This window comes from Erpetoichthys calabaricus, chromosome 11 (genome assembly GCF_900747795.2).
Source record: "Erpetoichthys calabaricus chromosome 11, fErpCal1.3, whole genome shotgun sequence".
Classification (NCBI taxonomy): Eukaryota; Metazoa; Chordata; class Cladistia; order Polypteriformes; family Polypteridae; genus Erpetoichthys; species Erpetoichthys calabaricus.
In genome coordinates this window covers 146,903,959-146,920,172 of record NC_041404.2, presented here as the reverse complement: position 1 = coordinate 146,920,172, position 16,214 = coordinate 146,903,959, and the positions used below count along the sequence as shown (strand labels likewise).

Sequence of the window (16,214 nt, the reverse complement as noted above, 5' to 3'; positions counted from 1 at the left end):
TCTCTGAGTGTCTTTCAGTGGCCCAGACAAAGCCAAGACTGAACCCCCATAAAACATCAGTGGAGAAACCTGATGATGGCTGTTTACAAACACTTTACATCAAATCTTACAGAGCGGATCTTCCAGGATGAATGGGATAAACTGCCCAACCGGAGGTATGCAAAGCTTGTACAGACGTATCCAAGAAGACTCAAAGCTGCCAAAGGGGCTTCTACAAAGTACTGAATTAAGGGTCTGAGTACTTCTATCAATTAAAGATTTCAGTTTTTGATTTTGAATAAATTTGTCAACATTTCTGAAGAATGAGTGGCCCTCTCAGATAAAGAGAGTAAACTGAGAACAGAGTATCATGGTAGCACTTTAAATGGTAAGGCAGAGCTTTAAATGTGCACAGTGCTTTGAAGTTGCCATACAGTATAAAAAACACTGCCTTATGGCTACTGGAATATTGGTGTGACACCCCGCTAGTCTAGCAATGTCACACTTGCATTAAACCTTTGAGTTAGCCTGAAGAAATTGTGATCAAAGAAGGAGATGATGAGGTAGAACTAAGTGGAACTGTGATACAGAAGAGAAAATGTGGTATATGAACAGGCCTGTGGGGTCTAGACAGGGGACTTTTGTGCACTCCTTCTGCTAATACTTGACTGTTAAGGCATCTTTGTATTCTGTGCGGATCAAAGGGGCAACTCAAACCATGACAATGTCTAACTTGTTATTTTTTTAAAACTCACTCACTATGCTTACATTCAATAAAATCATTGATCTGGAACTTTCATGTGATTTATCTGCATTGATTTCTTTATTTTTTGAAAATATGGGTAAAAGTTAAAAAATGAAAATAGTTTTCTAACTCAATTGTTTTAATGTATCACCCAGCACATGCCTTAGGAAGGCTCTCTCTTTGGGCCATTTGCTCTTCAGCACTTCACTTTCTTTAAAGAGACAGCGTGTAAAATTAAAGATTAACCAGCCCCCTCACAAAATAATAAAAAAAAAAGAAAAAGTTGGCTTTAGTACCTTTTCCAAACAAGCTCAGTTTCTCCTGCCGCCGAGTCTGGCAGACATACTGTGCTTGGGAACATCAGAGGGATTCCCAAGCCAAACCACTTCAAAGCAGCGTCCGCCATTGCTTCAACAAGCCTATTTCGTCTCCAGAAAGAAAATAAGAAAGGGAGCGAGTCCAAGAAAGCTGCTTGCTTATTCTTTTGGTTTTATTATTGTACAGAAAATCTTTTCTAGCTAGTTTCCATTCCAGCAGTCTGGCATTTTTCAGCATTGTTCCCAAGTCCACTGACTTTTGCTTTGTGAAATGTTTACTGTTACCCGGCCAACAGCTGAAAGTGGCCACCTAACCCAAACTAGTGTCATTTGAAGCCTCAGAAATGCTGATTAGCAGCAATAAAGTTGTCAGGCTGCAGCTAAGCTTCACCTCCACATTTACTAATTTTCTCAGTGGCCCCTGTATATACACTTTTCTCAGTCCAGTGTGACATGAGGAAAGACCTTTGACCTTAATGATAATGCCTCCAAATATGCCTGGCTGCTACTGCCACCTAATGGCTTTCTATAACTCTGTTTGGATATCAGAAATTCATTTGTTTATTACGGTAAATGAGTCTCTGTTGCTGGTATCCCAGAACATCCTCTTTGTCAATTGGCCTACAATGATGCAACAATTGCTTAATTGCTCAGATGACTTCACAACATGTTTATCGGACTGTCCACAAGTTGTACTACCACTTATCAAATCAAGACTTACTGAGCTGAACTGTAAAGTGCATGGTTGCTGATTCAATGTGTGACCCAAGATGAGTCAACTAGCTTGCCAGCATGCCAGTTATAAAAATTTGCAAACAACTAAACACTATAGAAAATGTTAAAGCTATGCCAACATCTTCTTTGACTGATTAGAAGAGTGTTTTTTTTCTTCCTACATGGGTTTTCTACCGGACCTGTACAAAAGATATGGATGATGTATTGGTTCTGCAAATTGCTCCTGAAGCAAACTACAATAATTCATAATTGATTTCATTAGTTTCCATCCATCACTCAAGTTTACAGTCAATGTTTATACCACAGCTCTATCATTTTTAGATATCAGTCATTCTATCGGATTTCCTGGACTTAAAACCTCTGTCTATTACAAGTCAGCTGACACACATAGTTACCTCCTCTATAGGTTCTTCTATTCCTAGCATGCTAAAAACTTTCGGCCACTTGCACGGTGGTGGTGCAGGACATCTGAGGCCACAGGTCCACCACGCCCTCGACCCTCTGCAGTTCGCATACCAGGAGAAGGTGGGAGCGGAGGATGCCATCATCTGTATGCTACACCGATCCCGCTCCCACTTGGACAGAGGCAGTGGTGCTGTAAGAATTATGTTTCTGGACTTCTCTGGTGCCTTTAGCACCATCCAACCTCGGCTCCTTAGTGACAAGCTGACAGAGATGGGAGTAGATTCATACCTGGTGGCATGGACTATCTTACAGAAAGACCTCAGTGTGTGCGTCTCGGAAACTGCAGGTATGACATTGTAGTCAGCAGCACAGGAGCGCCGCAGGGGACTGTGCTTTCTCCGGTCCTGTTCAGCTTATATACATCGGACTTCCAATATAACTCAGAGTCCTGCCACGTGAAAAAGTTCGTTGATGACTCTGCTATCATGGGCTGCATCAGGAGTGGGCAGGAGGAGGAGTATAGGAACCTAATCAAGGACTTTGTTAAATGGTGCGACTCAAACCACCTACAACTGAACACCAGCAAAACCAAGGAGCTGGTGGTGGATTTTAGGAGGCCCAGGCCCTGTGATTATCAGAGGTGACTGTGTGCAGAGGGTGCAGACCTATAAATACCTGGGAGTGCAGCTGCATGATAAACTGGACTGGACTGACAATACCGATGCTCTGTGCAAGAGAGAACACAGCCGACTATACTTCTTTAGAAGGCTGGCGTCTTTCAACATCTGCAATAAGATGCTGCAGATGTTCTATCAGACGGTTGTGGCGAGTGCCCTCTTCTGCATGGTGGTGTGCTGGAGAGGCAGCATAAAGAAGATGGAAACCTCATGCCTGGACAAACTAGTGAGGAAGGCAGGCTCTATTGTAGGCACAGAGCTGGACAGTTTGACATCTGTGGCGCAGTGACGGGCACTGAGCAGACTCCTGTCAATCATGGAGAATCCACTAAACAGGATCATCTCCAGACAGAAGAGCAGCTTCAGCGACAGACTGCTGTCACCGTCCTGCTCCACTGACAGACTGAGGAGATCGTTCCTCCCCCACACTATGCGACTCTTCAATTCCACCCCGGGGGGGGTTTGGGTAAATGTTAACATTATACAAGATTATTGTCTGTTATACCTGCCTCGCACTATCTATCTATCTATCTATCTATCTATCTATCTATCTATCTATCTATCTATCTATCTATCTATCTATCTATCTATCTGTCTGTCTGTCTGTCTGTCTGTCTGTCTGTCTGTCTGTCTGTCTGTCTGTCTGTCTGTCTGTCTGTCTGTCTGTCGAAGCACTCAGAACAAGGAGTTTCTTCATCCATAGAGGATACCCTACTCTTATTGTGGTTAGGACCCCCAATCAAGCCAAAAGTAGACTTTGTAACATCCACTGTAGAAGAAACCTAAATAATGAAACCCACATTCTGCTGGTGCTCCCATTTCACTGTAACACTCTGTCTCTCCTATGGGCATCAAGCAAATTTTCCACATTTTGCGGACTGATCCCTCCACAGGAGGCTTTGTTTCTAACCTTCCCTTGATCTCCTGTCACCCATCTAACCTAAGCAAACTTCTCATCCGCAGCTCACTTCACAGATGAGAGCCACATTCCTCAGCAGGTACTTTGAGCTGTAACAGGAGCTGTTATGTCACTTACAAAAAGGCTGCCAACAATATGGTTATATATGTTCTATCAATATTAAACAACGGGCCAGTTTCAAAATCATATTTATTGCATTTCTTTTAGGATGTGACTGTTTCATTAAGCATGTTTTGATCCCTTGAAGATCACTTCACATCCTTTAATCATAGCCCCACAGATCTCTCTCTTTGTGATCTTTTACAGGGCTTCAAAGACACTTTTCAAAGAAAAATGGAAAAGGCTGAGCTCATTCTCAGCCTGGGATCACATAGTTATTTCTCCAGGTGTTAGTGACCAACTAACATTTTAATCTCTCCCTTTACCTTCTTTAATGACAGATTTTTCTCACCTACCCTCACCTTTTCTTCTTTCATCTGCCCCGGCTTTGTTCCCTCCTGCTCTCCTATAACTGTCACCTACTCTTTCCTTTTCAGTAACACATCTGATGAAGGCTATACAGCCAAAACATTGTGTCTTAAACTTTCTCTTCTTTTCAGAGTGGAAATAACTTTTAACCTTTATTTTCACTAACTACAGAAAACATATGTTAAATAACCTGCAGTCCAGTTTTGAGCTACAACACAAAGGTTGCTGGTTCAGTCTTTAACACTTAATCAATATGTGACTCTGAGTAAGTCACTTAACATGGCCGTACTCCAGTTGTAGAAATCTGGAAACAACTGTGACTTATATGAGGCTTAAGGTAAAAGCATCATCTGAATAAAAACAAAAAGTAATGGGCTTTTCTTTCCAGAAAATATTTAGAACTCAATAATACTTCTTTCACAAGAGAATAGCTGGCACGGAGAAGACCTGGACATTATAGCAGGAAAACCCTATAAGCTTCAGAATGTTAAAAATCTGTGTCTGAATTCAGCATTTTGTTATGTAACCCAACCAAAATTCTCTTCCTTTTCATAAAGCAACATTCTGAGTCACAGTGTTGAAAGTCTCCATAGAGATCAATGAAAAATCTAACCAAACAGCTTATTGAGATCAGCATAAATTCTGTATAATACCATGCAACCTCAAGAGCTCACAAATAGAAAACTGTACAGGAAAATGTTAATAAAATAGAACTACATATAAACATAGATTAAACAAAGATCATGCTCATTAACCTGCAGTCTGACACACGTACTGTATACAGATCAGAGACAAAGTCTCAAAAGCACTCAGTAATTCATCTACCCGGGCAGTGTGGAGAAAGATGTGAACTATCGAACTGGCAATGCAGCATCAGTATTTCAGGGAATCATCAAAGAGTTCATCAAAGAACATCAGAACTAAAATAAAGCTGTACCTACTGTATATACAGCAAAAGTGGTCAGGCAACTAAATGTGTTTCATGAAAGATGCTTCCAATGAACTCTTGGTTTTAGCTATAAACAACACAAAATGAATGATGAAAGCCTGAGGCCTAGTGGACTCCAGAAGTTATAGGAAATAATTACACAGGGCAGAATCTGTCTGGTCAGGCATATCCTACACATGCGAGATCATAGACATGCCAAAATTACCATGCAATTGGCATCATTTGACAGATTTAAAAAGTGGAGAAAGCCTGGAAGCACAATGTGCAGAACACTCAAGGCACACCTAATCAGCTGAACGGAGACACCAGAGGACACTTGCTGTCCAATGTGAATTCTTGCATGGTTATCTTATGGTCTCTTGCAGAATGCACAACTATAGAAATATTTCATTACTATTTATTATAACAGGAAAGCCACCTTCCTAGTATCTTTCTGCACCCATTTAGCTAGGAGACTTTATGACCTAGATAGCCTCACTTTCTGTAATAACAATCTGAGATTCCCCCTTGTCCTATATTATCTTGAAGTCATTTAATTTTAACTATATTGAAGACATTGATTTCAATGAGTGATGCAGAAGTTGAAATGGCCCAGTCAGAGCATTAGGAGATAGTCTTTTTGATTACCGTCTCTTCACACATAGTCCATCCATCCATCCATCCATTTTCCAACCCGCTGAATCCGAACACAGGGTCATGGGGGTCTGCTGGAGCCAATCCCAGCCAACACAGGGCACAAGGCAGGAACCAATCCCGGGCAGGGTGCCAACCCACCGCAGGGCACACACAAACACACCCACACACCAAGCACACACTAGGGCCAATTTAGAATTGCCAATCCACCTAACCTGCATGTCTTTGGACTGTGGGAGGAAACCGGAGTGCCCGGAGGAAACCCACGCAGACACGGGGAGAACATGCAAACTCCACGCAGGGTGGACCCGGGAAGCAAACCCAGGTCCCCAGGTCTCCCAACTGTGAGGCAGCAGCGCTACCCACTGCGCCACCGTGCCGCCCACACATAGTCCAATAACGAGAAATTAGAATGTCCATGGGTTCAAGGGTAGGTCTTCTGGTGGATTGGCACCCTATATTGCGCCCAGTGCCAAGCCAAGACTCTGTACTGTATATGGGTGCCCCAAAAAATTGAAGATAATTCAAAATGTGATCAACTGATTTTTTACAATTAGTACAGCTTCCCTAGGGATCAACCTGGAGCCACCCCCAAAACACTCTGCCAAACCCCAAACCTCTCTAATGATGACACTAAAGTCAAACTTGCCTATCACTAGAAGAGCCCACATGCAAACATGAAGAAACACTTTCATCACAATCAGCTTAGTTTCTAACACATAAAACACTGAAGTCCTGACCACTGGTTTGCCCACACGTTATATGGCACATGCATTCACAATGTGTTTTACAATTCACATTTACTCATTCTTAAGAAATTCCATTCTTCCTCAGTCTTACCTTCTCTGTTGAGAATCCTTCCTATCAGCAGAACCCAGGCTCTGAAAAAGAAAAACATTGATCATACTTTGGCTTTTGCCAGCAACATGCTCATTAGAACAAAATAAGCAGTATGTAGAAGATACAGCAGAAAGCAATGAACTAACACAACAGTAGATTGATTTGCTATAAAGTGAGAAGGCCACTGACTGAAATGCCTTTCATTCTGGCTGTTTGCTTTGCTGGTTACTGTTATTTTTGTGTTGAGAAAGTGCAGTCAGATGTGGAAAAAAGGTCCACATTTACATTACCTCTGTGATTACATGTAAGCAGTGACACCTCAATTGATAACCAAAATGGGCAACAAGCAGAGGATGCTGCAAGGCTCCAGCCAGACTTTACTGTGAATAAAGTGACTGTGCAGTCCACAGATAGATAACACCCACCAAACGTGGAATTTTTTCAGTGTCAAAAATATCTCCAACTGTTTGCATTAACCTTCTTCTGCCTTATCTTCCAGTTGTGCTCTATATCTCCTTATATGAAACCTGACTTTAATCTCACTGTAGCCATCTACTGTAATTGTTCATCTTTTAATCTGAACACCTTTGCCACCTGTGTATTGGGTCCCATCTAAATCATTTTTATTTAGTGTGCACATGAAAAGGTCTAACAGATCCTGATCTAGCTACTGTATTCCATTTTTGGGATATGAAACCTCTGATCACACACACCGCATTTGTGATATAACTTCAAAAACATTACCTCCATTTTACATATATACACATTACATTGAGTAATTGACAACCCACTGAGACATATACGGTAGTACAAAATCCTATTAAAACTATCAGACACCCATTCTCTTTCCCTATCCCCCTAGAGATTAGAGAAAGAAAAAGTTTTAATATGAAATAATGAGTCAAATATACCTAAATATCCAGAAGCTAGTAATGGTTCAACATGCTTGTTAAGTTAGCATGGGATGTAACCAAATTTGAATAGAATGACCAGGAAAGGAGTTAAACAGGCAAGGGATTATAACCAGAAGTGTATAGAAATCCACTACATATGACATACCATTGGACTTGCTTGATGTCTAGTTATGCAAGATGTTGATCTTTTTGAGGGTCCCTTTCCTATTGCTGTCCCTATAGACTCAAAAATCCTTAATCTTAGAACATGTTTGCACCATATTTTCAACAGAAAATTACACCCTTATTGTAAAGAGTAAATGAATATGTCTCTTCAATAAAAATGATCAGAAGGACTCGAAACTGTGCATGCCCCTTCAACCGACCCCCTAATGTGATACCAGGAGTCAAAATTATTTCATTTTTTTTTTTTTGTTTTATTTTGGATTTTATTGATTTTATTAAAATAAAATAACATTCCATACAAATAAGTCAAGTTTCACAAGACTTGGTTCGAAACAAATGAACCCCAACCAAAGTTATTTCTTTTTACAAATCTTTGAAGAAATGGGGGTAGGTAACGGAAGCATGTCATTTGTCATTTTTCGCTGCTTCAAGGTTGCTGATCATAAATATGATAATATTTTGATATTTCATTCTTTACTGGTGGTCCTAGCTCTGTAAGAGCCACTCCCAAAAGGTTAAAAGTGATACATTTCAAGCATAAGCATACGGTGTATTGCTTTAGATTATTTCCAGGTGAGGGATTATGAGTATGATGTTATTTTTGATTCTTCAAGAGGATCTAGCCCACTATGGACCTATCAGATGGTGAAAAATGACAAATTTTTATTGCAGTTGAGTGCAATGAGAAGTGAAGCAAAATGACACTTTCTTATTACAATTGAGAATATCCATCCATCCATTGTCCAACCCGCTGAATCCGAACACAGGGTCACAGGAGCCAATCCCAGCCAACACAGGGCACAAGGCAGGAACCAATCCCGGGCAGGGTGCCAACCCACCACAGGACACACACAAACACACCAAGCACACACTAGGGCCAATTTACAATCACCAATCCACCTAACCTGCATGTCTTTGGACTGTGGGAGGAAACCGGAGCAAACCCATGCAGACACGGGGAGAACATGCAAACTCCACGCAGGGAGGACCCAGGAAGCGAACCCAGGTCCCCAGGTGTCCCAACTGCGAGGCAGCAGCGCTACCCACTGTGCCACCGTGCCGCCCAATTGAGAATATTCAGATTTTAAATATTTAAATTGAAGGATACATTTTAATATTTCATATATCTGGCACAACTACTGTATTCTTGTTTATTATGTATTTCTACCACATGTAGTAAATCATTACATTTCTTATTAACATCCTGAATTAGTGTGGCTTACGCTAATTCAGAATTTATCATATTTTACTCACTATGAAAGGTGCTATATTAAAAGATCTTTTCTGACAGACAGACGTTTTCACAAGATGAGATGTATGACTGAGATTTGTTTCCATAAGTGCTCTGCAGTGCCTGCCTTATGTCCTCATTTCTCCCTTCTGTGAGGTCTAAACAGATAGTGACTACTTAAAAGCTGCTCATCACTGAAAGGCAGCCGTCTGCCTCAGGCTGCATCAACAATGCTTTGTGTAGACCTTAGCAGTGGAAGTTATGCTGAACCCTGCACTTCCCACACAAACAAAAGAGGTGGTGATACAAGTTCTAGCCAGTAGACGAGCCTTCACAATCTTCATACACTGACAGCCAGAAGCAGGATCTGTCAACACATTTATGGACATGAAGTGGAGTGGGGAAAAAATAATATTCAGTCATTGTGTTTTCACCATTTTAATCAGATTTTTCTGGTGTGGTTCACAGTATTATGTGTAATATTGAATGCAGTAAAATGAAGGCAGTATAATAAACCTAAGGGGAAAGGCCAAGCAAAATGACACCTTTTTTTTTGGCTAACTAAAAAGATTACAATATGCAAGCTTTCGAGGCAACTCAGGCCCCTTCTTCAGGCATTGATTACATCTTGCCTGAAGAAGGGGCCTGAGTTGCCTCGAAAGCTTGCATATTGTAATCTTTTTAGTTAGCCAATAAAAGGTGTCATTTTGCTTTTCTCTACATTCATAATGGCTAACACGGTACAACACCCTAGTACTGATAAACCTAAGTAGTGTCTTACAGAGTAACAAGGTGGGACAATGATTATCCTTAGTGTCTTACAGCTGTAGAGGTTTAATTCTGGCCTGTTCCATTTCTATTTGGAGACTGAATGTTTTAGTGATGTCTGTGTGAGTAACAGTCCATCATCCCATGCATATAGTGGACTGGCAGCCCGTCCAGAGTTGGCTATATTGGGCATCATCCTGGCCTGATGCTGCTGGAAACCAGAACTGGAGAAAGCAGGTGTAGCTGATAGATTTTTGCAGATGGGCATATGTTATGGCCAAAAAGCACTTAATGAACTTCTACAGAAAACCTTATTTTTGTTTATCATTTGTTGACTATTACCCTCTCTCATCACCTCATCCCATGCAAACTATTCAGTGTGTAGCCTTTTAGAATTCCTCTCTATGTATTGTTCAGCACACTTAGTAAATGTGAACACCAATCTTGAAAAAGCCATCTTGTATTTTACCGGGCCCACTGGCAGAAAGTGTGCTAGGGTGACACTGCCAGGCTACAGCACAACAGTAGCATCTTGATTGTCAAAGGCATGTAAGCAGCCCATTTCACTCTTGTCTGAGGCCTGTGCTCAAAGAAGAACAAGTTTGTGCTCCTTTCCTAAGGTGCAAAAGAGCCCCAAAAGCTAGCAAGAGAGGGGAAGCTTTTGACTCTCAGGAGCCATATATTCCCACCGTCTGCCCAAACCCCTGCAGCCCCCCCCCCCAACACCACTTCCACCACCCTATTGTGACTGCGTGGGTCACAGTCCAACAGCTCCACCCTCCCCCTGCCACGCTCTCACATACCTTCAGCGCGTCCTGTAAGCTCACCTGCCACAGCCGCTGTCTCTTGGCCTGTTCATTGGTTGCCGTGATTTTTTTTTTAATTATATTTTTTTTTTGGAATTTTTCCCCTTAAGTCTCTTGCTTGCTGGCTTGCTTTCTGGCTTGCTTGCTGAGTCCCTCCAAGCTAGGGAGCGCGCTCACATGTCCCATGCAGAGTTGTTGTAGTTTGAATGTGGTTGCCAGGAGATAAGCTTGCCTGAGAGAGGAGGCAGTGCAGGACAGCCCTCGGACTAGCAGGCAAGGGAGTGAATACTAATGGGAAGGCACGGGAGAGACGCGGCTCACAACCTCCATTCATTTGTCTTTCTCATTCGTTTGCTGTCCTCTCTGTAGTGGCGTTAACTGTTTTTTTGAAAACTTCCCATAAATTTCCTGCAGACTACACAAAGAGTAACAAGAGTAATACCTGAGCCTTAAGGTTTCTAAGGCTTAAGTTGTATTAAGGACAACATTGTTCACATTGTGTGGCACACAAAGCACAATGCACTGGGCATAACAATGTCTTACTTATTTTGCCAGATTCATGTGTCTGTTCTGTCACAGCAGAAGCAGGCAGAGTGGATGTTGTTGCTAATATTTTTCATCTGCATCGTGTTTGATGCGAATCATGTAGTATTGTGTAGTCAATATATATTTTTATTCTCTATTTTTCAAACCCATTTATTCTAGTACAGAAGCAAAGGAGAACCAGAGTGTTTCCCAGGTGCATTGGACACTGGTGTATACTCTGGTCAAACACTCTCATACACACATAGACACACATCAAATCAAATTATTTTTTTTTTTGTTTGGAGATTTATTAAACTTAAAAGTAATATTACAGTAAGTACAAAAGTTCCTAAAGAAAAACAGTCAATAGATAGATAGATAGATAGAGTGGATTCAGAAAATATTCAGAACCCTTCAATCTCTGCACACTTCCTTGTGTTGTAGATTTAACTTTAAATGGGTAAATTTACCATTTTTGTCCATCAATCTACCCTCCACAACCAATACTGACAAAGTGAAAATATGTTTTCAGACAGTTTTGCAAATGTACTAACAACCTAGGGAACCCTCTAAGTTTTAGAAATGTTTTTATCACCTTGCCCAGATTTATGCCTCATCACAAGAGGTCTACAGAGAGTTTCTTAGACTTCATGGCTTGGTTTTTGTCCTGACATGCAGTGTGAATTGTGGCACCTTCAATAAACGGTATACACATGTGCCTTTCTAAACAATGTGCAAGCAGTTCAGGTTACCACAGGTGGATTCCAATCAAGTTCTAGACACATCTAAAGGAGAATTAAAGCAAACAGGATGAACCTGACGTACAATTTGCAGTGCTACGGCAAAGGGTCTGAACACTTATATAAATAGATTTCAGTTTTTGGTTTTTCAAAAATCTGCAAACCTTTCTGAAAGCATGTTTTCTACTTTCAATTATGCATTATTAAGTGCAGATGCATGAGCAAAAATGGGACATTTAGCCCTCTAAAATAAAATCTACAAAACAAAGTGAGCAGAAAGTGAACAGGTCTGAATACTTTCAGAATACACTCTTGATCAATCAATAGGTAGGCATGAAAGGAACTATTTCAGATAGATAGATAGACAGATAAATAGATAGACTCTCAAGTTGCATTTCTTGACATTCTGCTGAATAATTGGTTCACTGAAAGTCCTTCGTGTTAGTGTGTCAGAGAGAGGATGTGTAGCATTGTTCATAATGGCTGTCAGTTTTGTTTTTGTTCTCTTCTTTGCTACTACTTCTAACAGGTGGAGAGTGTGTCCTATAATTGAGCCTGCCCTTTTAATTAGCTTGTTGATTCAGTGGGCCTCCCCTGAAGTGATGTTGTTGGCCCAATACAAGTCAACGTAAAAAAACGTACTGGCCATCGCAGAGTTGTAGAAGATGTAAAGGCTGTCACTGTCCACACTTAAGGAGCTCATTTTCCTCAGTAAGAACAGTTTGCTCTGCCCTTTCTTCTTGATGTGGACTCCCAAGTACTGGTTGCAGTGCAAAACTTCCACAGCCTCTCCTTGAATAGTGATCAGTGTTCAAAGGTCAAGTATCAGTTCCTTGTTTTTGCTAATGCTAAGTTAAGCAGACAAGTCTCAAAGTCCGCCACCTGACTCCTCTCCTCTGTCTTAACCCCCTTGTCAATACTCACCATTAGCGCAGAATCATCAAAGAATTTCTGATAGTAACATGACCTGGTGTTATATTTGTAGTCAGAGGTGTACATGGGTACAGAAAAGGAGACAGGCCTGTTCCTAGTGGTGCTCCAGTGTTGCTCACACGGCCCTTGATCCACACCATCATCCACCTGCATATCTCTGAGTTTACCCCTTAACAGGGATGGTTGGATGGCATTAATGGCACTTGAGACATCCAAAAACACCCTTCTCACAGGGCTGCAAGCTTTGCCCTGATGGGGATAAGCCTTGATGACCAAACAGGTCATAGCATCTTCTACTCCAGTCATCGTCCAATAGACAAGCTGTAGTAGGTCCAAATAGCCTTTCAAATGACATGGCAACAGTTGTTAATTCAAGCAGAGACAATAGACTCTAAAAGGCATCTGCACTCTTTGATAAGAGTTTGTTACTCCTGGGCTTTGGGATTTCCTGTGACAAGTGTACAAAAAACACTGAGATGACCTTTATTTTTGTTTTCCTTTCAGGCTTCAAATAGACACTTAGAGTCTTGTGTCATTTTCAATTAATGGTTACAGCAATGATTCAATGGACTGCTGCCCCCACCAGAGTTTATTGTGGTTATTCCAAATGACTCTCAACTGGAAATTTGAGTTTGAAAATGGATAGATGGATTTCTTATCATTGTGTTGTTAGGATGACATTTGCCACTTTGGTTATGGTCGAAAATTCATTTTATTTATGTAGCAAATGTCCTGTTCTTCTTGTCAATGAAGTAATTTCAGCAGAAGCATGATCACCAGTGTATGAAGTGTTTGCAATGATAATATTCTCACCATCATGGATGGCACCACTAGAACCTATAGATGTTTATATGAAGAACACTCACTTTGACTGCTCTGCTGCATATACAGTAAATGGTTTCTCAGCTAGACTTACTTAATAAAAACATGAAATGAATATTAAAAATTATTTGTAGAGGCTGTGAGTCACATTTTGCCAGGGTATGCAAACACTGGAAAGCTCTTAAAAAAACATGGAAGAAACTGCTTATTGACTTAAATGAATAAAAACTACAGTATAGGAACATTCCAAGAAGTGAAAAGCGGAATAATTTGATATCCATAACTTCAGAAACATATCATTAAGTGGCATTAACTAGAAAATTTGCGGTGTCTATCTCCAGAAGCCTAAATGGACACATAGATTAAAATACTGAAACCTTAAATGCAAATTGTGAACAAAGCAGTGGGACCTCATTGTACTATGCATGTGGACTCTAACGATGTGAGCAAAACTAAGTCTCAAGTGGCTCATATGAGGTTATCCATCCATTTTCCAACCCATTATATCCTAACACTGAGTCACAGGGGTCTATGGGAGCCAATCCCAGCCCACCGCAGGACACACACACACACCAAGCACAATTTAGGATCACCAATGCACCTAACCTGCATGTCTTTGGACTGTGGAAGGAAACCCACACAGACACAGGGAGGACCCGGGAAGCGAACCCAGGTCTCCTTACTGCGAGGCAGCAGTGCTACCACTGCGCCACCCATCATATGAGGTTATGGTAATGCTAAATAAATGTACTGTTGACAGAAATCCCAGATATGTGTTGTGGGAGATTTAATATAAAACATGATAGAATACAAAGTAAATTTATGAAAAAGGTAAGACAATATAAGGGAAATTAAACAGTACATCAAAACAATGAATCAAAAAGAACATTTTGGGATAAAGCCTGCAACAACACATTGGATAGATTATTATTGATAATATTAAAATCTTTAGCCAGGCCAGGTGTTTTCTTTATTTTATATAATTTTGGTGCATATTTGAGTTGGGATTGTTCTTGTTTATTATACTATTTATTAATTGGACATTTATAAACAGGTAAAATTTCCCCCTTAGGATATCTATCTATCTATCTATCTATCTATCTATCTATCTATCTATCTATCTATCTATCTATCTATCTATCATGATTATTTCCTGCTATGATTGCCGCAGGTTGCTTTGTCCAGGAATCACACTCATGCCTGTTTGATTCCTGGCCTTCCAAACTTGGGGCTCTGATAACATTTTTTCCTTCACCACAGAATGATAATGGTGCAGAGCCCTACTAACTGTATTTTGTTGTATTGACTCAAGCATTAAATTGTGACTAGAGTTAGAAAATGTTTTTTTCTCTTTTTTTTATTATGTTGGTTATCAACATTTTTCAGTTTATTCCATTAAAATAAGTAGTGATGAAATTCTCACAGAGTTTCGGTAAAAACTATACAGTGCAGTGGGCATTTATTTTTTTGCATCTATCCTTTGTCTTCATACTCCAGTCCCAGATTACTGGTACTGTTCTGTGTCCATTTAATCTAGTTCAGGGCCATGGAAGTTAGAGCCTATACAGAAGTGCTGGAGCTAAGGTATGAACCATGGATAGGGAGTATACTCACATACACATTCTCATGGGATTGTGGTACCCGGATAGGGGTGGTACCCAGCCGGGACGCCCAAGAAGACCACGAGGGTGCAACCGTCCTGGGGGCCACAGGTACAGAGCTGGGAAGCTTGACCCTGTAGGTGCCCGTGGTCACCGCCAGGGGGAACCCCAATACCTGTAGGACCCTGGACCTCAGCACTTCTGCCACACCCAGAAGTGCTGGGGGGAAGACGAGCAGGGACACCCGGAGTGCTTCCAGGGATACAGCTGGCACTTCTGCCACACTGGGGCGTGTCGGTGGGAGATTGCCGGGAACACACCTGGAACACATCCGGGTGCTTATATAAAGGGGCCGCCTCCCTTCAGAGGATGACTTGAGTCGGGAGAGAAGAGTGGACAAGGTCTCGGAGGAATGAAGTAGGTGGCCTGAAGGTATCGTGTATTGGTCAGAACTTTGGAGTATTGGGGTTTGTGAGAGTACTTATTGTATGATGGAAGAACACAATAAACGTGTGTGGGGTACATCAAACGTGTCTGCCTGTCTGTGTCCAGGTCATATTCCACAGGATCAATTTGAAGTTTTCAATTCACTTAAAGCCAATGTCAAGGTTTGTGACTACTAGACATAGAGTATGTCAGACTTACTGAGTGACTGAGTGCAGCTGCTTATCTCATCACCAGACAATGTCAATTTACACAACTGAAAATTGCTGGGCATGCCAGATTACATAACTGCATATTGACCTTCCAGCACAACCAATAATGTGCCGCCTGACAGAGCTGGCTGTAAAAAGGTTTAACAAGTACACAGAGCTCAGCTGCAATCTCTACCCTTGTTTCTTTTTTTCATTCTTTCTTGATACATAAAACACGAAACATCAGACAGACAAGTTTTTCTTGTGTTTGTGAGGTCCAAACACTCCCATGTTCCTTATTCCTTCTCGCTGCGTTATATGCATTGTACTTCCTGATGAGCATACATTAGTTCTCAAGTCTCGTACACACAGAGCCCGCCCATTCAGATTATGTAAATGAAGCTTAT

The 16,214-nt window shown here is 41.1% G+C and overlaps 1 protein-coding gene across 3 annotated transcripts in view; it reads right to left on the bottom strand.

Moving 5' to 3' along the window:
- The window catches only part of LOC114661132 (ankyrin repeat and fibronectin type-III domain-containing protein 1), a 261,597-nt gene that overhangs the window by 99,792 nt on the left and 145,591 nt on the right, over window positions 1-16,214 (bottom strand). Inside the window, exons 1-2 of one of the 3 annotated variants that reach the window (XM_028814281.2) lie at window positions 10,549-10,848; window positions 6,668-6,708 (exon numbers count right to left, since the gene is read on the bottom strand). Coding sequence is in view for 1 of the 3 variants with exons in the window: in XM_051933396.1 (XP_051789356.1) it covers window positions 6,668-6,708 (41 nt within the window). In the remaining 2 variants the exon portion in view is untranslated. Of the gene's footprint in view, window positions 1-6,667; window positions 6,709-10,548; window positions 10,849-16,214 lie in introns of those variants that run through there. The other 2 variants (XM_051933397.1, XM_051933396.1) reach the window with 2 other exon arrangements.